Source organism: Aethina tumida, chromosome 1, assembly GCF_024364675.1.
Source record: "Aethina tumida isolate Nest 87 chromosome 1, icAetTumi1.1, whole genome shotgun sequence".
NCBI lineage: Eukaryota > Metazoa > Arthropoda > Insecta > Coleoptera > Nitidulidae > Aethina > Aethina tumida.
Genome location: NC_065435.1, coordinates 45,775,923 through 45,803,192, shown reverse-complemented (window position 1 = coordinate 45,803,192; position 27,270 = coordinate 45,775,923). Strand labels below are relative to the sequence as shown.

At 34.9% G+C, this 27,270-nt stretch overlaps 4 protein-coding genes across 6 annotated transcripts; 2 read left to right on the top strand and 2 right to left on the bottom strand.

The window, feature by feature from the left end:
• The first annotated feature begins 3,067 nt into the window (after positions 1-3,067).
• LOC109599521 (zinc transporter 2) lies at positions 3,068-8,597 on the top strand. 2 transcript variants are annotated; one of them, XM_020015525.2, is made up of 6 exons: positions 3,068-3,530; positions 4,539-4,655; positions 5,231-5,415; positions 5,558-5,689; positions 5,993-6,402; positions 6,627-8,597. In XM_020015525.2, the coding sequence occupies exons 1-6, from the start codon at positions 3,282-3,284 to the stop codon at positions 6,773-6,775; spliced, it is 1,242 nt and encodes a 413-aa protein (XP_019871084.1). In that variant the 5' UTR covers positions 3,068-3,281; the 3' UTR covers positions 6,776-8,597. The 2 variants fall into 2 exon arrangements, with proteins under 2 accessions (XP_019871084.1, XP_019871085.1); XM_020015526.2 differs by lacking the exon at positions 3,068-3,530 and adding an exon at positions 4,087-4,360.
• LOC109599520 (STE20-related kinase adapter protein alpha) lies at positions 8,513-12,366 on the bottom strand. 2 transcript variants are annotated; one of them, XM_020015524.2, is made up of 8 exons: positions 12,257-12,366; positions 11,960-12,194; positions 11,748-11,895; positions 10,974-11,058; positions 9,579-9,760; positions 9,340-9,519; positions 9,070-9,285; positions 8,513-8,684 (listed from the first exon to the last, which is right to left on the bottom strand). In XM_020015524.2, the coding sequence occupies exons 2-8, from the start codon at positions 12,128-12,130 to the stop codon at positions 8,611-8,613; spliced, it is 1,056 nt and encodes a 351-aa protein (XP_019871083.2). In that variant the 5' UTR covers positions 12,131-12,194; positions 12,257-12,366; the 3' UTR covers positions 8,513-8,610. The 2 variants fall into 2 exon arrangements, with proteins under 2 accessions (XP_019871083.2, XP_049822359.1); XM_049966402.1 differs by having other exon boundaries at positions 9,070-9,519.
• A 61-nt stretch (positions 12,367-12,427) lies between these two features.
• LOC109599506 (protein seele) lies at positions 12,428-13,199 on the bottom strand. The gene is made up of 3 exons (XM_020015505.2): positions 13,026-13,199; positions 12,653-12,975; positions 12,428-12,596 (listed from the first exon to the last, which is right to left on the bottom strand). The coding sequence occupies exons 1-3, from the start codon at positions 13,111-13,113 to the stop codon at positions 12,465-12,467; spliced, it is 543 nt and encodes a 180-aa protein (XP_019871064.1). The 5' UTR covers positions 13,114-13,199; the 3' UTR covers positions 12,428-12,464.
• Positions 13,200-13,664: 465 nt separating this feature from the next.
• On the top strand, positions 13,665-26,789 carry LOC109599513 (paired amphipathic helix protein Sin3b). Its single transcript, XM_049966373.1, has 7 exons — positions 13,665-14,181; positions 18,957-20,065; positions 20,246-21,613; positions 21,691-21,928; positions 21,990-22,174; positions 22,239-23,267; positions 24,861-26,789. Exons 2-7 carry the CDS (start codon positions 18,977-18,979, stop codon positions 25,107-25,109), a joined length of 4,158 nt encoding a protein of 1,385 aa, XP_049822330.1. The 5' UTR covers positions 13,665-14,181; positions 18,957-18,976; the 3' UTR covers positions 25,110-26,789.
• The last annotated feature ends 481 nt before the right edge of the window (positions 26,790-27,270 follow it).

The window sequence follows — 27,270 nt, the reverse complement described above, 5'->3', positions numbered from 1 at the left end:
CATGTGGGCTCGACGAGAACCGCATATGAATGCTAACTAGCCCGAAAAGTGTCAAAAGCACCGCTTCCGCTAAAAACCGTGTAGCCTCACACTTGCCTGTGTCTCTCTGTCTGCGGTGCGGCAGACAGTCGGGTTGACTTTTTTTGTATTTTAATGCTCGTTATATTGTCAATGTACTGAGGGCAAAGTCGTTCCACTAAAATCACTAATATCTAAAACAGTCGTTCGTGCAAAACATCAAATTCAACTAAAACTAAATTTTATGAATTAATTATGAACACAACGATTTTATGTAGATAATAATGCGGCAAAAAATTATCATTACAGTTTTCTAGTGCAAATAGACGGTTCACCGTCATCCACCAAAATACAAAAAAATCTAGTTAATATGAAAATTTATATTTTTTCAATTTGAAACAAAAAACGTGGCGTTGGATGGAATGGCCCGTACAATGAGTAATTATTTACGTGCCCCTGTCTTACGCCTTTTGATTTTGTCGGAATTTTTAATTTTAATGTTTTGTTTTTATGGTGCCGACCGCGTGTGTAGGAATGTTTTGTACATTTTAATCGGCGATTGTCTAGCCAAGAACAGTTTATATTACAATAAGGAGTCTCACTCGGTGACATTAGACAAGAAACACGTAAGTTTCCCCGATTTCCAACAAATCATTGTGATTTAATTCGGAATTCTTTAAAAGTCTCCATTGTTGTTACCATCACAGATAACAAGCCGAAAACATTTAATTGTCATCGTCTCATTCACATATAATGTATTCTCATTTCATTCATATAATCTATTCTCTTTTGTGAATGGGGCGTACAGTGTGTCATACTGATAAATGTTTGCAAATACACTTTTAAATAAATTTATTAAAATTATAATTTTAAAATTAAATGGATTAAATTATTAGGATTAGTTATAAACTACTGAACTTTTGGACCAGTTTAAATTAGTAAAGCGCCTTTAATGTTTGTAAATGTTTGAAATATTTTCATTTAAAATTACATGACTTTAGAAAATTTTAAAAATTTTAAATTAGATATCTCTTCCAATTGCTAAACATATATTAAAAGAACTATTTTTGTCCACCGATTAAAGATTTGTTTGACATTTTGATACGGTTTCTCTAATAGATATGTACGGTAGTATCCAGAGAAATAGCACAAAATTTTTAAATCAAACACTTTCTATATTTGAGAATTTAATTTAAATTTTGTCCAATCACTATAAAAAAATATATTTCAATATTATACTATACTTTTTATATTTTTAGTATACATCTTATAAACGTCGGAGATATTACTTTAAATGCATATATTAGTCTGATTTGGTTGGCCAAAAAAATAGCAATTTATTTATGTTTTGTGTACATATACTCTTAATCGTTAGAATTTATTCTAAGTAGGATTTATATTATTTTAATAAAATAAATTTAGTTTCAGTGAGAAGAAAGAAACATTGCTCTTCAGAGAAGAGAAAAATAATTATTAACATGAAATATCAACGATTAAATATATTATGAATGCTGATATATTTATCAGATAACATATATCAGCATGCTGATATCGTTAAAAACTTATTAGCCTTCTGAATTGACTGTAATAAATAAAAAAACAAGATCAGATGGTAAAAAATACATTCATCGTCTCCTTAATAAAAGTTTAGTTCCCAGATATACTACAAAAATTTTGTAACACTGAGGTGAAAAAGTTTTGGTTTGGGGTTCCTTTTCTTGGCATTGTACAAAACCATACCACAATTTTTAGTAAAATGAACCACTTCGTATATAGAGACAACATGAGGCATGTGATGAAACCATTTGCCGACGATAAGTTACCAATTATATGGATTTTTACGCATGATAATAATACAAAAAATGGATCCAAAGTTCTTCAAAGTTGGTTAAAAGATAAAAATGTTGAAAATCTCGATTGGCCAGCGTAAAGTGCGGATCCAAATGCAATTGAAAACTTATGGAACAAAATGTAATATCAATTAAAAACAAAAAAACATCATATATAGATTAATGGTAGTTATTAATTGGAGAGTTGTGAAATTTAATATCAATTGACCTCTGCCGATATTTTATTGAATCTTTGCCTCACAGTTACAGGTGGTTGTAACGAACAAAAAATTAAAATTTTTGTTTAAAGTATGTACAATTTTTATATATAATATATATTTCAAAAGTTTGCTATTTCTGTGACCAGTCACATTTCTCATTTATTTTGTTTCTGGCTTAATTAAAGTAGAAATTATTTTGATTTAGGTACAAAATGAATAATAAGAATAGAAGAATATAGAATAAATATTTTAAATAAAATATAAAATATTTTTATTGCATTTAATTAACTTTAAGATAGTAATGTGTGTTGTTTCTGTGCATGCACCACTGCATGTATATAATTTGGTTAAAAATGTTCATGTCAATTGTTATTGTTAGTAATACATGCACCCATTTGGGTTAATTTTAAAATAAAACACAACTACAAAAAATATTTATTTGTACCAAAGAAATGTTTCCTTACAAATAAAATGATAAATTCATATATTTCATATATAATATATTTTATAATTATATATGAACTTACTAACTAAATACATATAAAAAGTAATTGATAACAAATATATTATATTGAATATATTAATATTTTATAGAATATTTGGTATCATTTTAATTAAAATCGTTACCTTTTATACTGTCGATTTCCATTTTGATTGGGTGGTATCAATACTGATATTAACGGTGCTTCTTAGTAAAACTTTTTGGCTTTCAGTAAAATTATAACTTATACAAGCACAGCTTATACTATAAATTATAATTTAAATAATTCAAACAGAACACACCATTTTTACGAAACACTGTGTTCCACACACTCGCAATATTGGGTCATTAGAAATTAATACTTAAAATTTAGAAATATGAAACTATTATTTTAATTAACTTAATTATTAAAATGGATAACTGAACCTAAAATTTTCGTACCTTTCTATAGGCAACACTTTTTACCGTAGTAGGCAACCACTGTACACACGTGAAGTCAGTGGTTGCCTGCTCAAATTGCCACAGTGTACTCATTTGACTTCCTGTCAAATGTGTTACATGATAAACATTTTTTACTTCACCACTTGACTGAATACTTTATCAATAACTACTTTATTTTTTATCAAATAGACACGTTAATAGGTTTTTTCAACTTGCAAAATGTGACACGAATCCTAATGCTCAGAAAATTAAGGTTAAGTTTGTTGGCAAGGTAAACAAATCATTAGAAAAATGGAAAAATTATGTGAACATACCAACGACACCAGTTTTTTATTTGACGATGAAAACACTAAATACAAAACGTGTACCAAATGCTCAAATGGCACAGTCTTGCCAAATGAATCAGTTGACGATGGAGTGATTAAATTTAAAATAAATGGATTACATCCAGCACTAACAGACTCGACTGATTTTGACCAAAGATTGCTTACCTCTGATGATAATATGGAAAACTTTGAGGACTCCCCATTGTTAATAAATGTAAGTAATATATTTTTAAATAATTTTTAATTTAATTTATATGATATTAAAATTATAATAACTATGCAAATTGTTGTAGTGCTATAGTTATGCTTTTATTAATCTTATCAATTTAATTAAATTACATATTAACAATTAATATTTATTCTATAAACTATTATTTATATTTATGTTGAACATTATTTAAATATTATCACTTTTATTATTACTGATATATCATGCATGCAATAAAACAAATACTGATTGTAAATTGTGATTGTGTACAAACAGAATAACTTATACTTTATTATAATGTATTTAAGTGTTTCATATTCAAAACAAATACCCAAAATGAGTTAATAATTATCCATGATTTACTTCTAATTATATAACCAGATAAATCAGATAAATTAAAACCAATTTATATTATTTTAAGCCAAACTTGAAAAAAGGAGACGTAATTAGTACCTCAGTAATATTTATTCAACCAATTCACAACCACAATAAGTGCTTACATACTTGTTAAATATGCACAATAGCCACAAAATCCTAGTAGGTAAAATTTTGCCTTCAAATACGTAAATAAATGAATTTTAATTTGTTATGAAATACTGTTTTGAGCAAAATTGAAGATAATAAATATCTTCATTGGTGATAACAGATATAAAAGTTCATTGGTTGCATGACATACTCTTCTTTGACATAAAATTTTGTTGGTTAGCAAATGTGGATTGTATTGTTCTAGTTGTTTGATTAGGTTTATCTGAAAAAATGTCTTTAAGTAGTTGCTATATTTGAAAATGAGTCCTATCAAGTTTTAAGACGTGGAAACTGCCACTTTTGACATGGATGTAAGTAGAAATATTCTCCACATTAAATTAATTTCATAATCATTTTTGATATGTACTCTCGATTTTGAAATAAAACTTGATGTAATAAAAATCATGGAAATGTGCGTTTAATGAAGAATTATATTCAATCATTTGCAAGTATTTAAATAAAATATAAATAATGTTAAATTCATTAAAGGACTGCTACAGAGGACCAATAGTTGACTACCATTGTCACGACATATTAACACTTCGTGACGATCGTAAAGCTTGGAAAAAGCTTGTTGCCGCAACATGTTTATGCTTTATTTTCATGGTAAGTTTTTTATCAATATATTTATGAATAAAATATTTATTTTCCTAATATAAATTTTATGAACACTATGACAAATTTATAAGGAGTTGTAAAAATTTCACTTATAAAACATACATAATTTTTTAACAAATAATGTAAGGGAAATGTCAAACAAATTAATTCTTGCAAACAAATAAGATGAAAACCGAATAATTAATAAGTGGAAACGTACGAAATATCGTAAGCTACATTGTATAATATTCTAGATTAGGTTGACCCGACGTACGCGGTAATAATGTCTAGAATTTAACAAAATAAGCTTAATTTGTATTTTACTTTTATTACATATTTTTTACACTCTCTCTTATGCACAAATATAATATAATCTTTTTACTAAGATAGTCTACAAATTGTTAAATATGTCTGTTTTCAAAAATATAGTCTAGTCTAATTTTGAATTCCGATTTCAAAACTGTTGGAACTACATCCTAAGTACATTATTCATGTATTGTGAATAAAAACATACATTCATTGTCCTGTAATTAAACTATTAAAAATTTTGAAATACCTTAGTATTGTACAATTTTTGTATCTAGGTTGCTGAAATTGTTGGTGGCTACTTGGCAGGGAGTTTGGCTGTGATGACTGATGCTGCGCATTTATTTTCCGATTTTGTCGGATTCAACATATCCCTCCTAGCCATTTGGATTGGGAAGAAGTCCGCAACGAAGCTGATGACCTTTGGGTATCATCGTGCCGAAGTTCTTGGCGCGTTGATTAGGTATGTGACATTTATTTAATATATGTATTTTCATAATTTATCATAAATAAAAAATAAGGTTCTTCAATATATTATGTAGAAAAAGTTTTAATTGTTAAATTGCATTTTTTTATACCACATTACTATTCAATATTTTTTGTAGTGTTATTACTGTTTGGTTATTGGCCGTCCTCTTTGCTGGGCTGGCAGTACGACGACTCGTTATTAAGGAGTATGACATTGATGCTGACACTATGATTATCGTGGCTTCGATTGGACTAGCTATCAATATTGGGTAAGAAAGGTTCATTAGTTTATAACACCCTCATTAATTCCCTGAACAAAACTAATCCGCTTGTAATTTGTTATGACATGTTGAATGATTATGAGACTCAGGATTAGAAAGAAGAATGCAAATTTACAAATTTAATATAATGACTGATAAGTTAGACATTAGGCGACATACAATTTAATTTGTTAACCAAATATATAACAGTTTTATAAACATATATAATAATAAAACATTGAACTAAATGCAAATATATTTATTTTAATTAATTTATTTGTAAATTTTGTAACATATTTCCATTTGTACTAGAATGGGCGCTGTGCTGCACGGCGTGTGCCATACGCACAGCCACGGCATGTCAACCCCGTCGCATTCCCACACCTCGAATGAGAACATAAACGTTCGCGCCGCCGCCGCCCACGTTCTCGGCGACATGCTGCAGAGTGTGGGAGTACTGATCGCCGCGATCATCATCAAGCTGAATCCAGACGCGAAGATCGCGGATCCCATTTGCACGTTGATATTCTCGATCATTGTGATATTCACCACCGGCAAGGTGGCCAAGGACTCCGTATGGTACTTGATGGAAGGCAGTCCAGTCAACACAGCTGACATGATGGTCAAGCTGAAGGCGTTGCCTGAAGTCAAGCATGTCCACAGTTTGCACGTGTGGTCACTCTCGCCGGCCAAGGATGCGGTTGCTGTCCATTTGGCAGTAGGTAAGTTATACGTAATAATTTTATTGTGTTAGACTAATAAGAATCTCATAGGTATGTTCTGATCAAAAAGTACTCGGATTTACTGAATTATTTTTTGATATTTATTTTGAGTCCTTCAAAGTAACTGTTAAATTACTTTGAAAGAAACAGAATTTCAGATACTGATCAGAAGATATATATACATTTCTTGACTATTGATTTTCATACTTATTCTTTTCTTATAGGTCCATTCTGTGATAGAGACGTTGTTCTCGAAAAAGCCTCTTCAGTAATTAAAAGCCAAACTAACGTTGTAAGTTGTACCATACAAGTTGAAAACTACAATCATGACCAGATCAACAGATGTTCCAAGTGTCTCTCTGTGGAGTGCTGACAATCTTCTCAAAATTTATTGTAATTCTCTTAGACAATATAGGTGCCACATTTTAAATCTCCAAGTATACATATACAAGATCTTTTGACATATCAGTCAATAATGAGAGCATTCTTTTACATATTTATACATATCCCAATATATTAATTCTTATATTGGATTCCGTTAACTAGTATTTTACAAAAAAAATGTTCAATATGTAGAATTGCACAAAATTATAAAAGGATGTCTAGTTTTAGTTATCTATAATATGTCAAAGAAAGTTTCTTGTAACATTCACTATTTGAAACTTATTCAACTCTAGTTCCTGTACAAAGTTTATTTGTTGATCTTTAAGATACTACTCTACAATACCAAAAGATTTAACGTGAAGAGTTTAAATCCAATAATGTATGCAAAAACGTAAAATAGCAGTGTTCATAACATTGGAATCTGCTCTTAAGACATTTTTACAATAGATTTAATATTTATTATCTGATATACTAATTTGGATTTGTATTCACCATATCCACCCATACAGTATTATATTAACTATTTTTTTTCACATCTATGGGTTTTTTTAACTTTTATAAAATTTTAAGTTGGTTAAAATGGGACATATAGCACAGAGTGGAGTTAAAATTATAGTTTAGAAAAGATTCACATGATATAGTCACGTATTTATATGCAAATTGATTGTTGTTTGTGTCTTTTAAAATTTGGTTATATTTGCCTGACTATATTTATGTCCACCATCTCAGTACTATTCCCATTTTCTCACTGAAGTTTATTTTCAACCACAGATAAAATTGTTAGATCATATACATATATTATTATGTACCTGGAAATTATCTTTTATCATATATATCCAACGTTTTCGTAAGGTGGATTCATCTCTCCATTATATTTATTTAACGATGCTTTTTCTGGCAATTTTGCTTCTTTGTTTTCTTTTTATTATTCTGACGTATAAATATATTAAATTAAAAATTACCTTCAAAATTTACATAAATAAGAAAAATGACTGTTCTTAAAAATTATATTTTGCCTCATTCATATTGTGTTTCCTTCTTTTGTTATTGGCAGTTTTTCTGACAGAGTATCAATAAGGGAACATTGGATTGTGTAAGGAGAAAAAATAAGTGTACTTGCTTATTTTCTTTATGGAACCCACTACTTCACTTTTTGATACAGTGTCAGATAATACTAGAGGACATTTGAGATGAGTTATTTTATAACACTATTTTTCCTTGATTCAGGTTAAACTTTCTCTCAGTATTTGATAGCTTTTTTCCGACAGAATATCATGAAGTGTATAAAGAAAAACAAAAATTTTATGTTCACAGAAGATATTAGACAACAAGTAGATTTACAAAGAGAAATTGAACAGAATGGCAACAAAAATAAGTATTGTTTTGATTTTAATTTATGTGCAATTTCTCACTGTGTGGTAGTTACCACCTGTCTTCTTCATAAATCAAATATAGGGTTACAAGAAATTAATTTTTATTATTATAGGACTTAATTTTAAAATTTAAATTAATCAAATTGTCATTTTATTAAAAACTAAAACAATAGTAACATCTGAAAAAAACGTTGGACATGTAAGATTTATATATTAAAAGAAAAGTTGATACACGTCCTCTAATGTAAAATAATGCCCTGCACTCTGCTCAGTTAATTGTAAAAATATTTGTTATTACATTATTTGTTTATTTTTGTTAAATAGGTTAGGCTATGGAAAGAATATTTTATCAATAATTTGTATTTGATATATTTAAAAATTTGTTGTGATAATTTGTACAATACTGAATATGTAATAAAGTATGTAATATAAAGACTAAATGAGAATTATTTTAAAAATCCCATTCACAGGTGTAGAGTTCCATTTGAGACAGTTTATTGATGTTTTCCAAATTTGTTACATCATCTGAAAAAAAAAAATTGCATTTAATTATATTAAAATGTTGCCTAGACATCAAATAGAGTAACAGGTAAAAATAAAATGTAAATAAAACATTTTTTACAACAACTTTCTCTTGGAAAACAAATGGGCACTTTACTTTTAAAATTAGGTAATTTATGTATTTCATAGACGTGCCGCAAATTAACTGAATAAGTAATTAATGGGAGTCCCGTTTGTGTTTTAATAAGCAAGGACAGCAGACGTTTATTAACGATTTGATTACGGCACAGCCATTTAATACTAATCAAAATAAATGAGAATGATAAATAAAATCACATATACTAGCTAAAAATGTGACACTAGAAAATTTTATACAAATGACTTAATTAAATTCCACCACTTGCCATACCTGTGTTGTATGCAACCCTGTCGCTCATGGGCAGAGCTGGCTTAAGTAGATCCTGCAACGGTGCCGCTTTTTTATGTGCTTTAAACAATGGATGGGTCAGCAATTGACAAGGAGTAGGTCGATGATACGATTCCCTTTGCATACAGAGATCCGCGACGTCGTGCAGATCCTCACTGAATTTCCGATGTCTGACGTTACCACTCAGTTCGCTATCACCTAAAACAGTAAGTTCTGGTTGAAATGTTAGACAAGTAAAGCGACATAACATACCAGAATTGTCCAGATCATCAACTGGTGGTATGGTGAGGCAGTCTAATAATTGCGGGACAAAACCTCTTACTTTTTCCGTCAGCATTAGAGTTGTACACATGCCTGCGAAAGGGTCATGGCCATTAGCTAATTCACATATTACTATTCCAACACTATACATATCAGATTTTTCATTGTAACCTAAAACAACAAAAAAATTGGTGGACTGTCGCGAAATAATGAAACGAGGTGGCAATTACCTTGTAAATTTTGTTCTAAAAGTTCTGGACTCAACCAGTTCAAATTAGAAGAGGTACTTGATGGAAATGAATGTATCGTTTTTTGCCATTTTCCATTTAAAACAATGGGGCAGGCATATCTTAAACCAGTTAAGCACGCTTTTCCAGAGGCAGATATAAGTATATGGCTAGCTCTTATTGCTCTAAAAAAATTATAATTGATGGTTGTAAATAATTAGCAACAGCCATCTGTTGCAAGCGAATTTACCAATTTGGAAAAGTGATCAGAAAACACTGATCGTTAAGTTAAAGGAACATTTTCTACTACACGTTTGGATCAATGACGGGTGACGGGGAAAATGGCAAAACAAATACAAATGTAATGAATCAGCAGTTTGCATTAACTACCTCGTGATCATGAATTAAAACCTCATCATTTTAATGATGTCTACGAACTCCTTATCCCCCATTTAAGAGATAGGAAACTCTAATAAGTCATGGATGAGATTGGAAAAACATATTTTAACATTTTAAAACACATTTATTATTTCATTTTTATTTAAATACTCTTTTTATACAGTTTAATAACTGAATACAATTATGTTTTTACAGTGTACTGAATATATAACACAATAACATTAACATACATGGAATAAACTTGTAATATATTAGTATTTAATAAACCATTCTCGAATTAGTAAATATTGAAAGAAATAGTCAATAACACAAAAACTGTATTAATCTAAATAATCATAAAATATAAATAAATAACATAACAAAATTGATAATAGAAAAATAAAAAATAACATCTATAAAACGACAAATTTATTAAGAATGATATTTTGAAAGATGATTATGCAATGGATATTGTTACAGTTTAGTTCGTTTTGCTGAATCTGCAACAGCGGACTTCAAAAATATTTGTTCATTTGGCAACTTGTCAATTGTTATAATTAAATAAATAAAAACTTCGTGCTAAAGTTTTCTTAGGACTTTTCTATACTTTTTTAAAAATTATCTACAAATTGATGTTGGACTTCTTTACACTTAAATTTCACTAGTAAATAATTTATAAATTCCACAAAACATATTATAGTTTAGATAATTCTTGCGATATAGATTATGGGTATTATTACAAAACGTTTGATTAAAATGATTGTAAAACAAAAAAGAAAAAAATATTAAGGCTGAATATTAATATGGATTAATTTAGTTTCCCTCATACTCCTTCTTAAGTAAATTTCTTTGAAATCAATGATACTAGAGGAATAACTACTCTTTAATGTCACCCAGTAATTTTGAACAATTTTGACTCGACGCACTAACAAAATTAGCATCAAACTGTGATGGGAATTTTGATAGTGAATTGATTTTTAAGTGTTCACAAAAATAATTATGGAATATTTTAAGGCTTACCTATGAATAAATCCCTTTTTGTGAATATAATCTAAAGCCTCTAAAACATCCTTTAGAATAAGTATAATGGCAGCTTCTGGTAATCCTGCAAAATAGAATATATTTGTTTGCTATTGTTGAAATTATTATATTATAATAATAAGAGTATACCAACTAATAACTATTTTTTCTTTCTTGTTTGTGAAGCATTAAGAATATAATTGACAAAATAAGCAATGTATTTTAAATGTGCAACTGGTAAAATCAAAATCACTGTGTAATTATGACACAAAAGTGCTTAGTGACAGTTTGCATTTATCAATGTCACATTAATAACATTTTATATATTAATTTTAACATACATAAAAAAGCAAGAATAAATAATTAATAGTTAACATTTTACAAAATCCAGAAGATAAATTTTAAGTAAATATACAATGATCTACCATCGATTATTACCAAAGGAAATCAATTGGTAAGTTTATTTATAATTGATTACCTATTAAAACACCTTAAGAGTATGAACTGAACTTATATAATATTGCTAAAGTTTTCATGTAGTTATTGCATAAATAAATACATAATAAATATACAATAATCTACCATCGATTTTACCAAGGGAAATTAACTGCTAAGATTATTTATAATTGATTACCTATTAAAACACCTTAAGAGTATGAACTGAACTTATATAATATTGTTAAAGTTTCCGCGTAGTTATTGCATATACACATTTTAAGTATTAATTTACTTTATTCACACAGATGAAATACCAATTTTAAATTTCATACATACCTTCATTAAAATATCTTGTAAGTAAATCTTTACATGACCCATAAGCCATAAGGGAACTAACTACCCACACTTCAGCAGCGTGTACAAAGGCTAAGTAATATGAAATAATATTTGGATGCTGTAATTGACGAGTTAAAATTATTTCTCTCTAAAAATTAAGCCAAATTATTAGGTACATACAAATACTGTTATTAGATTTACTAATAACAAACCTCTACTAAATGAGCCTCCTCTTTTATTCTATCCATGTTGAATCTCTTTAAGGCAATCATTCTTCCTGTGGGTAGATGCTTTGCTAAATGCACAGCCATCATACCGTCAAATCCCTGGCCCAGAATTGAAATTGTCTTATAGTAGCCATAGTCAGCTTCAAATTCGATCATGTTTGGATCTTTTAATTTGAGAGAAGAAAAATAAAAAAACTGTGTGGTAAATCACTGAAATAACCTAAAAATTCATACATAGTTTATGTATGACAGCGTGGTTTGATATTAATGTTGTGTACTTACGATTTTGAAAAAGATTTATTAACTACATGTTCGTGTTTAATATAAAATTTATAATTTTGTATGACTGATGTAAATTGACAGTTGATTCATTTTGAGGTTATTTTTCCTTTGACACTCGTCAATGTCAACTCGACAATGTTGATAGACCAATTAGAGAGAAAAAAAGAGAAGTAACAAAACAGTAAAAATTTATTTATAGCTAATTAAATTACAATTCTTCCCTAGCATTTTGTTTACAATAATTTGATATATTATTACACACTTCAGCCTCAATATCCTCATTATCTGTTTGGTACAATTTTATTATCTCATCCTCATATTCTTCGACCAGAACTTCACACTGGAAAAATAATAAAGGATTAATAAAAAGCGTGACGTACATAATAAAATACGTACATTGTACTTAACACTCTTGTTCAAATCATCATCTTGTATGATATCAGCCTCAGACATTTTTGGATTCATTTTACCATCCTCAGTCATCAGTTTAAGCAGGAACAACTTGCCGTCCTCTTTGCCAGTAGCTCGAACGTAATCATCCATTTTATCACACACTTTTTCAATTAATTCGGAAAGTTTCAGTGCCGATTTGTTTTCGGAAACAGTCTTGTGTTTATAGTTTCCATCGGCATCCAGTCTGTAACCTCCTACATCCACTTGTTTTGATGGATCCAATTTTTTCACAGCGCTGTTCAGTTCTTGTATACTTTGTCTGCAAACTGAGTTCAAAAGTTGTAACCTGTTTGAATGTTTACACCATTTTGCTTACCTAGACATTTTAATTCTTCAACGTCTATCTTCGAAGTGAGCGCGAAGCATATTTGTAAAAATACTAATAAAATAATGTGGACTTTCATTTTGACAACAACAATTGACTGGCCGAAAATTACAGTGAACTAAACTAAACTAAAATATCGTACATTTTTGTTATTGACACGTATTTGTTCTCTGATTGGTGGTCAACTTAGCCTTGAAGCGTTACCGCCAATCAAAAAACAACTGACGGGAATTTAAATTTTGAAAGCTAAACACAGAGGCAATGATTCGTTTCGCCTGTGATAATAAGTTATAAATCATGTAATTCATTGTAAATAAGTAGACACATTGGGGTTATGGAATTCTTAATTATGTATAATTGTAAACATAATTAAAAAATGTAAGTGTATTACAAAAATGTTCTGGTTTATTTATTAATAAATCGTGTTGTTTTATTTATTTATTTACTTATTTGAACCAATTAGATACGTTAGTATTTAATAAACAGGTATGAACTTCGACGATTCTTTAAAATCAGGTGATCACTGATGGAACGTCAATCTACCATTTAAATATCAAGACAGCTGCAACAGACATTGTTATTATTGTTAATAAGAATGTTAAGCCATTAAAACGGCATGCATCCGAACGACTGAAAATCGCGCCAGAATTTGAGTTTCACGGCTGCATGCGCCTTGAGCGGTTTTGCATCAATCGTAAGCGAAGTTACAAATGAAACATTGGGCGAGCTCATTCGTGTGTGGGGGGCGTCCGACCCAACACAAAAATGATTTTACACTAAAATTCTTGAAATAACGCAAAAATACGTTTCGCATCGTTGCGTCGTGTGTTAATTCGATGTTCTGAGTTTTTGGTTGGGTCGTGTCACTAATAAAATTTAAACATCGAATGATTACCTTACCTGGCCGGACCGATCCATGATGAATGAGCTCGCCCAAACAAGCTTCTGAGATTTTCAAGCAGCCAGTCGCCAATCGGTCATCGTTCTGGGTAGTTCGTAACAGAATGTATCAGAATTTTCATTTGGAGAATTCATGTGTAAAGTTGTTTTTTCCTGGTGCAAATCTGAAATATAAGTTAGAATATTGCATTGTGCTGTTTGGAGATTTACAATTTGGACGGGTACCCTCAAAAGAGGCTTCTATGAGGTGAGTGACATATTTTTAACTTCTTTATTTGTTGGCAAGTTATCCATGTGCTATCGGATTTTGTTTTTTCGTATGCACGTTAAACGCGACCCGAACGCATTTGTTTATGCGGCGGCCAGCGTGATTTGTTATAAATAAAAAAATGTATTCCAAAATTAGCATTTGTGGCTTCAAAGTGGGAGGCGAGGTAAACGACGTGAACCCTTCGTGCGGATGTGCCACTCGCCTATTCAACATTATTTATTTATTTATTTATTTTGAAACAATCCAAAGCCAAATTTAGTGTTTGTTGTCGGCGACGTTGCGGCCACTTGACCTGGCAACTGCGTGAAGCGTGTTATAATATCGTAGAAGTTCAGCATGATCGTTGGCAATTCGTAATTTTGTGAAACGTTTTTGGGCAGCAGCCGGGACGGCGACGATCGAATCAATCCGGGGGTCCGGACGACGCGGGCCGTCCTATTCACGAGACGCAATTCGTATCGGTTTCAAGAAGTCCGTAACATTTTGTGTATTTGTTTACTGACAAAGGTGTGCACGCGATTCTGGCCTTTATTAGCACGGTGTTTAGGCGTATGGCTGGCAATAGCGCTCGGTACGTCCGGTTCCCTGCCCTTCCACTCTTCTATCGATTCGGCCGGCCGTCCAATAACGAGCTGGTGCTCTTGCTCGCGGGAGCGAACTCATCGTGCGGCGTTGCCGGTTCGGCGCGTCGCCCGATGCACAAAGACGCGGCCAAAATGTGTTTCAATCGGGCCGGCGCATCGGCAACAGCGCGTCGATATTAGAGGGCATGCGACGTTGCCGGTCCCCGTATCGCCTGTAACAAACACATATTTACGGCAAGACGAGCGTAGTATGCTAACGTGATGTTCGATTCCTTGTGTTGCACTATCGAAAAGATAAAGCTGGTAAATAATGACTCGTTCCGTGGCTTCTACAACTTCACCGGAACCTGACTTTTCGGATGCGATGTGAGTTCTGTCGGCGGGCCGTTCGGGCCTTACTTTGTTGGTGGCCGACGTATGTTATCCAATTGTCAGTGATTTACGTAAAAAATGAACGGTATCAAACGAGTCTACGACATGTGTTTGTTATTAAGTTTCGGGCTTTCTAAAGTGCGTTCTTTTTATATCTGTTGAAGGTCACTCGTGAAAGTTGGCTATGGATTTAACAAAACGGTTTTCGTGATAGCGTTAACGACGTTCAATTTTTTCTTTCGATTTCGATTCGTCGAAAACGGTCACAAAGACCGAGTGTTAGCAATGAAATGCAGCATTGTGTTGCGCAATCGAGATAATATTAGGGTTTTACCGCCAATAAGGTTAGCGGTGCGCGCGCGCACCAGACTACAACAAGATCTTTCCCCCTGAGTTTTTCTGAACTTTATGTTGCAAGTCTAATCGGAGTGTGCTGTGCGTTTTTTCGCGACCTTTCCGGGCAACAAATACCAAAACAATTGCCAGCGTTTTGGGCCGCACCGAACGTGGACGGTACGTTCGGGCCCGGCGTCGTTTCCATCTCGCCCCCCCGAAAACGCCACAATTACGCCGTCATTTATTTTTACCTTTGCGTTTTGGAGAGTCGGCATGCGACAACAAAACACGGGACCGCGGCTCTCGCCGTGGCGGTGAGTTCTACCGGTTTTGTTTATGCCAGAAATAAATAAGTGGGCGTGTCTTTCCACACGATCAGCTGAACGGACGACACTTCAACATGGCAGTTTGTCGCGTAATTCGAATGAGAAGCGTTCGCATGTTGCTGGTTTTTGACGACGAACACACGCCTAAACGACAATGCCAGTTGCCGTGGCTTGTGGCGGCGGAACCGTTCGCTGGCGGTCCGATGATGTGAGTAACGTTTTTCATTCAGGTATTTTGGAAAATCGTAAGATAATCCCCCCCGACACGCACGCCGAAAATATTTTGTGGCTCGCCTATTTATTTTATTTTGATTCGTGCCATCTCAGATAAACATTGTAAAGTTGTGTCATGTCAGATCAATTGACTGATTAATTTACTAGTTAGTAGTTATACTAGGACGCTGCAGTTATGTCACTTATGTAAATATAGTCTAAGCTAGTCACATCGATTCGCCTAAATTATTCCTAATTATTCACACTATTGTTTTCAATTCCATATTTTATTAGAACCGTTCCCGTCTTTTTTGAACGCGGCTTTGATTTGCGTGTCACGTAATATGACCTAATGTTGTCGATTTCATAATAAACTGTGTTTTTCTGCTCCCATCTCTAAAACACTATCATATGTTTCCACGACGCTAAGTGACCTTTTAAATACTCATTGACAAGCTGTGGCTTTGTGCGTTGTAGTCACGGGCTGGAGTTCGTAGTTGGGTCTTCAGTCACGAACTGCAGTTGGTTGTTGACTGAATGACAGTACTGTTAGTCTTTGATATTCTTGCCGTTTATCAAACTTTCTGCACAATACCTTAATTTTCTATTCCCGCCCTTAAAACACATGTTTATCACAAATGCTACACGGCGTTAAGTGATCTGTTTAGTAACTGTCGTATTAGGATATATATGACCCGTGTTACGCTGGCCCGTGCCTAAAATGCCATTTATAAAACTTGTTGCATGACTTGACTAGTTTTAGTATCAAATCAAAGCTTGACACACTTGACCAAAATGAATACCAGTAACGAGTATCCGCGGAAACATAATTCACACATTAATTTTAATACATGACAACAAAATACGGGATGTTACACTTAAAAACAACACACATGTTCCATGACATATGGCATGAATATGTAAGCATGCAAATTAAAATTGTTTTAAACAACTAATATCATCTTTTCCGAGTACTTAACGTTAACTCTAAGTAAATTTTAATTGTAAATCGCACACACACGAAACAACGTGAACGATAAAACGGCGGCGTGTTATGTAAAACTTGTTGAGTCCGGCGCTGTCTGCTGCAAGCGCTCGAAGTTGTTCCGTTTCCCTGTATACAGAGCTCGCCGCCCGGCGTATCCATGGCAACTGCCATTGGTTACGATTGTCCCGCAGCTCTGCCATGCACTGGGGCATAGGTAAATAATAAATGCACAGGACCGACCTTGATAACGTTAATTATTCGTGTTTTCGGGTCGTTAAAATTTGATTTTGAATTTCGAACGATTTTATGTAACGTCCGATTGGAGTTTCTGATAGCCTTGACCCGCACATCTGAGTTGTATTGACGCGCCAAAACTTTGAAATGCGGGCGGGAAATGATTCACGGTTTGTGGAAATTTTAACGATGAATAATCTGTGGATTGCGTTTGGGTGACAAAAGTTTTGCCGATTAATTTGTTTGAATCGCACGTCGTTTCATTCCGACGTTACGTTCTACCTGGAAATATCGATAGTTCGGTGACAAAGTGTAATTATTACTGATTACTTATTTATTCTGCGGTTCAATCTAAATTGGATTTTCCATATTTAATATTTAGTTCGGTTAAAATACGATCGTTGTTTTGATTGGTTTTATTTATTTATGTGAATTTTTTGACGTAAATTACTAAAGTATAAATATAAAAATTATTAGCCAACTTGAGTTTAGTCAAATGAGATATTTATTTATTTATCTTGTATAACATCGAATATTTTTATGACTTGCCAATAAAAATGCATCAAAATCGTTAGCAAACGAAAGGTTTAATTAAAATCTGCTTGTATATATCGATAATTCAGTCAAAATCAGACGTGTCGAGATTAATAATTAGTTCTGTTAAATCCAGAATCCAATTATATTGTTGTATAATTTTTTTCTATTTTTGTTTCTCTGTTCAGTTTTCCATAATCAATAATAATCTTATAAAGATTTTTGTATAACTAAAAATAATTTTCATTAATTACTCTTTTACACTAAAACTACGTTAGCACAAGTTGGATAAACTCAGACTCAGAGCGAAAAGTACACGTGATTTCTCGAAGCCACTTCAAAGAGGACTTGCCTGGTTTTGCATGAACGCTCTTCACACCAGATATTCCCAACACCTTGAAGGAAATGCATTTCATGTTCATAATAGAAGCGTCAGTTAAGGTTAAAACGAGCAAATGTCGGCGAAAAACAATTCAGTAGGACGGTCCTCGACGAAATTTTGTCACCTTGATGCAACCTAAATTTAGAGCTTGTTGTGTCAGTTATAATAAATCTGCCTCTTTAACATTCTAGTGATGCCAGTGAATTTTAATAAGAATATTGAAGAACGATATTATCACTTACTTGGCAAAAAACGTAATATTTATTAATGGCAGACAAGAATTTTTGCGAATAGTATAACATTTTATGAGCACCAGGAACAATGGCAGTTTTTTGTACATCTAGAATTGGCAAGCAACGACCGATACTATTATCTATAGTTTTTGTATAGTAAAGCACATATGCTATTACATGTAAGTGAAAAAAAAATCAATACTAACAAGTAAATGTAATTATTATTTATTGTTTAAATTGATAAGAACTTTTGTAATCAAATTTCCAGCAATTTATTTAAAACCCTCATATTTACTGTTGCATCTTATTTGTGTAAATATGTACATTATACAATCATATTTTTGCTCATCATAATCACAACACGATGTTTTTATCTGTTGTTCTTGAATTTTAATTTAAATTATTAATCAATAAAGTGCAACACGGATGAAATAAAATGTTATCGTATAAATAATGTATGTATTAATGTAGTTGTTAATAATTTACCTGTATATAAAAAATAAAGCGACAATATGGAATTAAAATGTGCTGTTTTATTTATTTTTACAGCCGCCTCAATGTAATTTGAAATGAAACGGACGCGTGTGGATGAGACATTGAAGGAAGGAAGTGGACCATCGCTATCGGGTAGCATATACGGACAGCCTTTACAAAACTCATCGCCATTGTCATATTCGTCAAGCGGTGGCAGTACAGTGAAAGTGGTCAGTGAAGGTATGCAATCGAGACTATTGCCGCCGTCGGCACCAGTAAGCTACGGCCCGATGCCGACCGCAACTGCGAGCCACGCGGGTAAGCCGCAAGCCATGCAGTCTATATCTGTGGGCAGCGCCCATTCGCAACTACGAAATTCATCAGGTGGCCCTAGTCCGCAGCTCAGCGATTCACCACAATCGCAACAGAGCCAATCTCCCGGGGGTGGCGGGGGTAATTTTCAACGACTCAAAGTCGAAGACGCTCTGTCGTATTTAGATTTGGTTAAATTTAAATTTGGTACCAAGCCACAAGTTTACAACGACTTTTTAGACATCATGAAGGAGTTCAAGAGTCAGAGCATCGACACGCCCGGTGTGATACAACGCGTGTCAAATCTTTTTAAGGGTTTTCCTGAATTAATTGTCGGTTTTAATACGTTTCTGCCGCCCGGTTACAAGATCGAAGTGCAACGCAGTGATCAGGGGTATGCGTTCCAGGTCTCAGTCAGCATGCCAAGTCCCACAGGTACCATGAATTCAGATCCGCAACAGCAAAAATCAGCAATGATCCTTACAGGCGGTGGCACGATAAACATGTCGGGAGGTGGCGGACCGGTCTCCGTTCCACCGCCTCCGTCCAATTCAGCGCCGGCCGCCGCTGCTGCTGCTGCCGCCGCCGTCGCACAACCGCAGCCGCTCGCATTGCCGCCGCAACACGTGCAGACCGCCACCATAACACCGCAACCGGCACCGACGCCGGTCGCTCCAGTCGTGCACCATACGCCGGCTCCCGCAGCTAGCGCATATGGAGGAAGTACTGGTAACGCACCCCCATACAACACACTATCGCTGTCGGCCGCGCAGGCCGCAGTCAACCACGCCCTGCACGGCGGCCACACGGACGCCCCACAAAATCAACCCGTCGAATTTAATCACGCAATCAACTATGTTAACAAAATCAAGGTTCGTACTTAAAATAATCATTTCCGTTCAGTTCATTTTCGTTACTTCTCAGCAATACGTTCAGGAACAGAAACTAGCAATAAGATAAGTTCAGTCGTACCTATTAAAAATTATGACTTCACACACACTTCCACCGACCAGTACATAAAATTAATCGTTGATTCGTGAATGTTATTGCAGAACCGCTTTCAAGGCCAGCCAGAGAAGTACAAAAGGTTCCTGGAGATCCTGCACACGTACCAAAAGGAGCAGCGCACACTGAAAGACGGTTCGACAGTTGGCACGGGAGGTCAGCATCTGACCGAAAAGGAGGTCTACAGCCAGGTGGCGAAGCTGTTCGAGAATCAAAGCGATTTACTGACCGAGTTCGGTCAGTTCCTGCCCGACGCCACGAGTCACATAAACCAACAACCCACGTCGGAGCATCCCTTGCCGCTAAAGAAGCCGCAGAACAAGCCGTACAGGGAGCACATCGTCGACCGACATCTCAGTCACAAACAGTCCAGTCACATCATAATTCAGGAGAGGAAACGGTCGCCGCCGTATCCGAATGTGTTGCACCGCGACGCGCCGCCCCCCAAAAAACACAAGCTGTCGACTTCGTGCCGCGACGTGACGCTCAGCGAGGCCGGCAAGTATGGTACGCTGAACGACTACGCGTTCTTCGACAAAGTGCGGAAGGCGATGCGCGCGCCCGAAGTATACAATAACTTTTTGCGTTGTTTGACGCTGTTCAATCAGGAGATCATCTCGAAATCTGAATTGAATCAGTTGGTGGTGCCGTTTTTGGGTAAGTTTCCCGAATTGTTGCGGTGGTTTCGCGAGTTCCTCGGACAAAACGACGTCGAAGCGATACCGTACAACGCGTGCAGGACAGATCGACCCACGGGCGATCACGCCTTGGAAATCGATTTGGCGACGGCCAAACGTCTGGGCGCCAGTTATTGCATTATTCCCAAAGCACAGGAAGGACTGAAGTGTTCGGGTAGGACGCAGTTGTGTAAAGACGTGCTCAACGACCAGTGGGTGTCGTTCCCCACCTGGTCAGAGGACAGCACATTCGTGAGTTCCAGGAAGACGCAGTACGAAGAGTACATGTACCGATGTGAGGACGAACGGTTCGAGTTGGATGTCGTGATCGAAACGAACGCGTCCACGATCCGGGTGTTGGAGGGTGTAAATAAGAAACTGAGCAGGATGAGTTCGGACGAGGTGGCCAGGTACAAATTGGACGACTCGTTAGGCGGTCAGTCTCAGACGCAGCATCAGCGGGCGCTTAAACGTATTTACGGGGACAAGGCGCAAGACATTATCGATGGTCTGAAGAGGAACCCCTCGATTGCGGTGCCAGTGGTGCTGCGGCGTCTTAAGGCCAAGGAAGAAGAATGGCGGGAGGCCCAGAAAGGTTTTAACAAAATCTGGCGGGAACAGAACGAGAAGTATTACCTTAAGAGTCTAGACCATCAGGGAATCAACTTTAAGCAGACGGACGTCAAGGCTCTCAGGTCCAAGAGTTTGTTCAACGAAATTGAAACCATTTTTGATGAGGTGAGATAATTTTCCCACATACTTTTGTAGTACCAATAAATACAGTGATCAGTTTTATAATTCTATCTTAATTACAGCGACACGAGCAAAATGAAGACGGTGTGGAACCCATCGTAGGACCACACATGGTGTTAGTTTACAAGGATCGTACTATACTAGATGATGCGTCGAATTTGCTAATCCATCATCTGAAACGCCAGACCGGCATACAGAAGGGCGAGAAGAGGCGGATAAAGCATTTACTTCGTCAGTTCCTTCCCGATCTGTTCTTCCACCCTCGTCAACAATTGAGTGACGACGAACGAGAGGATGACGGTAAGTCTTTAAACACTTTCTTAACGACCTTAATAACATGATTTCTCATTGTAATATACAGAAGAAAAAGAAGACTGTGATGATAGTTCTGATAATAGCCCGCGTGGCGATAGCAAAATCAAGGTTGAAAATATCAGTCCTGGTAAATCACCAGGTCGCTGTGATGGAGACAATGTAGACGTTAAATCAGAAGATCAGAGAGATGTCGATGTTAAAGTGCCTTTACACGCTCGAGTATCTGATCCTGTAAGTAAATTTGAGACTTAAAACTCTAACCAAATCTACAACGGTTCTTTAACTTGATTCACAGGAGGAATGTTACACTCTTTTCATGGCCAACAACAACTGGTACATTTTCTTGAGATTGCACGCCATTCTTTGTGAAAGGTTGGCGAAAATCTACGAGCGGGCGGTGATATTAGTGTCCGAAGAAGTTAATTCGAAAGGATCTAGGAAGGAAAGCACTGCGGTGGCACTCAGATTGAAGCCCAAGCCGCAGATCGAGGTGGAGGCGTACTATCCAGCATTTTTGGACATGGTGAAAAACCTCCTTGACGGCAACATGGAGGCCAACACTTACGAAGACACGCTCCGGGAAATGTTCGGGATTCACGCTTACATCGCGTTCACTTTAGATAAAGTGGTGTCTTACGCGGTTAGACAGTTGCAACACTGTGTGACAGAACGAACGGCCATCGCATGTACGGACTTGTTCCTCAAGGAATACAAGCGTGGTGCGGCTGGAGGATTGTGTGCGACGGCTTACAAACGCTCATTCCTCGAACTGGGGTACCAGAGGGCGGCCGAGAAGGCCGTCCAGGAGGAGAACTGCTTCAAGATCTACATTTACAAGAAGGACTGTCGCATGACCATCGAACTGTTAGACACGGAGCCGGAAGACCAAAGCAAAAAGGTCGAGGACGCGAAGAAGTGGAGCGAGTACAAGGAGGCTTACACGGACATCACCAACACCGATTGCAAGGCCAGATCGCCGGTTTACCTCAATCGTAACATACAGGTCAAGAAGGAGACGTCGGAGAGTCCGCCGAACAGAGAACGCGGTCAACGCAAAAATGCGTCCAGCGATTGCAACGATCGTTCCAAAGATGACAAACGCGGCTCCAGCAAGACGGACGAGAACGACTACAGCATATTCGACGAGCTGGAGAGGAAGCTGAATGAGCGCGCGTCACCTGAACGCAACCAGACGAAACATCCTGGTTACGTGGTGTCCGACGACACCGAGTGTAACTTCAATGTGAACAACTCAAAAATCGCGTTTACATACAACAAAGACAGTTACATCTATAAAATGAGTGCCTTTAGTAGAGCTAGAAAGGTGAGTGTCAACATTTAGTTTGTAGTTAACTATAGAACTTAAGTGATTCTTATTATATATAATATAAATATATATTTATGTCTTCGGATTGAGCAACTACCAAAGTTATACATACCACTTTCTTTTATATACTTTATTTTTGTACAGGATGCGACATGTACTGCATTAGATTGCGAAACTCGTTTGAAATAAAGCGTTCGGAGATGTAAGTTCATGGATGGTTTTTCAATATTTCCGAAACTGTTCAGCGGAATTAGCGGCATATTGGAAATTGATTCAATATTTGACAAGGTGCATCTCCGTTTTCCGGTTTTATACTAGAGTTTTGCAGAAATTTTCGGTCTTTCTACGGTTCTAACAAATGCGTGTTAACCTATCGTAAAATATTAATGAATTATCCAGTAGCGGCACCCGCGTCTCTCTCAATTTGCGTTTTTTCGTACTAATCATTTTTGGAGCCGATAAAATCGAGGTGCGCCTACTTGACACCCGCCACAAGTATAAGGAATCACAGTTTTTGAAATATTGATCTCGATGTATGGGGAAGAAGTTAGACGTAACTTTATTTTAAAGTTTTTAGACGATTTAATGTGAAGAAAGTCGCCTGTTTTAATTTCAAGAAATTTAGGAAGTTTGAGTACATTGAAAGTATGGAATTATATGCTGAAGTAAGTCAACAGAAACCTTAAAGTATGCAGGCAATGTTAAAGGTGAGATTTCTTTATACAGGGTGTTAAAACAGGAGTAACAATCTTTACCAGTATGTAGTATAACTAAGGGACGGTTCGGTTCAGTTCATGCTCGGGGGAGGCGCAATGAGTTACTGTTTCCTTGTATCGTGATGTCGAGATAATTTTGCGAACATTTGCCCAAGTAGACGGCATTATAATAATCTCGGAAGATGCGTTCTAACATAATTACTAATTTTTGCGGCCATACGGACATTTGCACAACCTTTAGGTCGACTAGATGCTGTTGAAGTTTGTTAACACGTATATTATACTTTATTTAACAATCTCGCCACTTACAAACCACAGAAACAACGGAATATTCTTCAATTATATGAAAATTATGTTTACGCAACAATTAAATTCTTAATTATCGCTTATTTGGCATAATGAGTCTTTGGCCTTAACTTTCTTTAAATTGTTGAACAATAATAATTTAAATAATTACTTTGTAAAGCTAATGGATTCATGCGACAGTTCCATACACTTTCTTCTTGAACCACCACCAAAGAAGACCGTAGACACGTTTATTAACACCGATAGTTTCCAGCTCAAAAAGTTGCGAATAATTTTAATTTGAGCATGTACATACACACACACAATAACAATGGCAAACTATTTTAGATGTTAGTTTTTGTATGAAGTCACTAAATATACATGAAAGTGGTAAATTATAAATGTATCAAAAGCTAAAATAAGTTACTTGGTGAGAACGATGACTCAAGGTGTAGAAATTTTTTTTAAAAATAACACAGACATTTCAATATTGTGGTATTACGATCCTTGATGTAATGTTATTTTAATGTGTTTTCGTTGATGCGCCGCCCCAAAATCAGATTAAAACTGGACGTGTGTTTTGTTGCAGTCCCATCCATCCATCACCAAGCGGAAAGCGGCCCGTTTCCGGAGCTGGCTCAAGGAATGGACCGCCGAACACGTGACAGATAGCCAACACAAACACTGTGTGGATTGGTTGATGGGCCGTTGCGAGGGCGTCGTACCGAACAAGACCCGCGTAGTAACCGACAACGATCTCTCGCGCACCCCCTACGCACCGTACAACAGGTACCGCGTGCGTCTGAGCAGCGCCGACGGTCACAGCGACTCGACATGAGACGCGGTCCGCGGACGTCGCCGCAACTCATAAAAACTCGCAACAGGTCGAACAGGATGCTATTCTAACAATCACGGCTAACGGTCCGATGGTTATTCGTACCGCAGGCAACGGACGACGTTCAGTTTCTATAAGATAAATCATAGTGTACCCCCTAAGGAAACTTCGAAACGTTAGGTGTTCCTTGGAAAGGCCATCGACGAGTGTTTTTGTTATTGAGGGTTTATTCGAGCGATTGAGCCTCTCGTTTAATTCGATCTCCTAATTTATATTGAGGTGAGTTTTTTTCGGTGTGGGGGACTTTTTGGCCGGAGACACTAATCAGACATTGCATTGGTGGCTTCCAAGGTAATATTTTAATTATATAATCGACAAGAAGTCCAGCTTTCTGTGTATAATTTTTAAGGGATGTACAGTTTTACAATTTTATTTATATACATTTGTGTTTTATTAAACATTTTTTTTATTTTATTTTAAAATACATTTTACTTTGTGACATATTTTAATTTTATATGTAAAAATATACCCTAAAAAATATGCATGGAATTATCACACGAAAAAAACTACGTTGTTTATTGTTTATACATCTTTCTACGACAAAATGTTACTAAAATATATTTGTTGCGCACAACTTATTTGTTTTTTTTTTCTTTTATGACATAAAACTATGATATTTCATACAGTAGAAACCCTTGAAGTGATATAAACCTTTTTTTATATGATTTCAGACCCTAGTGGTGTACTTGTTTTGTACAGATGTTTTAAATCAGTTTAAAGGAGCAATATCATTTATATTTGTTTTTAACTGTTATATATTTTTATGAGGATTGTTCAGAATATTCAAAGTTTACAGTTACTATGTTCTTCGGTTATCCATTGTATTTAATTAGTGAATTTTTTATTTATTTAAATTATAAAATGTATGTTGTTGAATGGATAAAACAAAACTTTGAGTATTTTGAACTTGTTTATGGACAATACTTTGTTTTATTTATTTACAATAACATCTTTTATTTATAGTACAAACTTCTTAGGACGTACGTTTTGTAATGCTTTAATTAACAAAGTTGTCGATCCCTAAATTATTTTTCCTGGTCATCAAGTTTCTCTAAATGTTTTTATTTAAATTTTGTATCCCGTATTTATTTAATGTTGACATATCATTTATGCGGAGTTACAGTACTAATTGAAAATATTCGATCTATCGTGTTGCGGTTTAATGAAAATTTTACAAAATTTGAGAGTGGTTGCTGCGCTTCCAGTTTTCAATTTTCGTTGAATAATGACCTCAGGAGGCATCCAAATTTAAACCTAGATAGAAAAAGTACAAAATATATATTTTTATATCAAATGTAAATTATTTTGTGTTTGTAAAGATATGTCAGCATTCTACATCGCCATCCATGTAAATATTGATAAATAGCAATAATGAGAAAATAACCAAAGCAGTGCACATAATTTTATATAGTATAAAACATTCCATTTTATACGAAGGTACCAATGTTGACTTAAAGTAAGATTTATTTGGTTATTTTCGCATTAAGAACTCCTCACTTTTAATTATTGTAAAAATATTTGTATAGATTATATTGAAAGTGAGATAAGATGATGTACACATAATTAAAATTTTAAATGAAATGTACGCAGTACATACAGATTTATAAAAGAATTCTTATAGAATATTGGCGTTTTATTCCTCACACACCATAAAAAACTAATCAATTAAATAATAATTCTCCTGTTCGAGTTTCAGGAATAATATTTTATCCTTCCTTTATTGCTCTGAACTGTTTTAAGACATTGAACTAATTGTATAATTACTACAGATTCAAACCAAACACCCAAGGTGATTTTACTGGCTCGTCTAACAAGGTATTACAGTTTACGAAAGTGATTTTAACGTAACAATATTAATAGTTGAAATTTGTGTATGACTCACGTTGGCAGTCATCCAGTATAATGTTTAGAACCGGATTGATTCATAGTTTATTTTATTAGACAATTTATGGATCCATAATCTATGAATAAATCTTGTATCTGTTGAAGTCATTTTAATTGTTATTTATAATGAGCCGTACCACAATTACGTAAGTATATTTTTAAACTTCTTTGACCTTACATGAAAAGAGAAATTCTAAGAATCCATTATCGAGGTGATAAG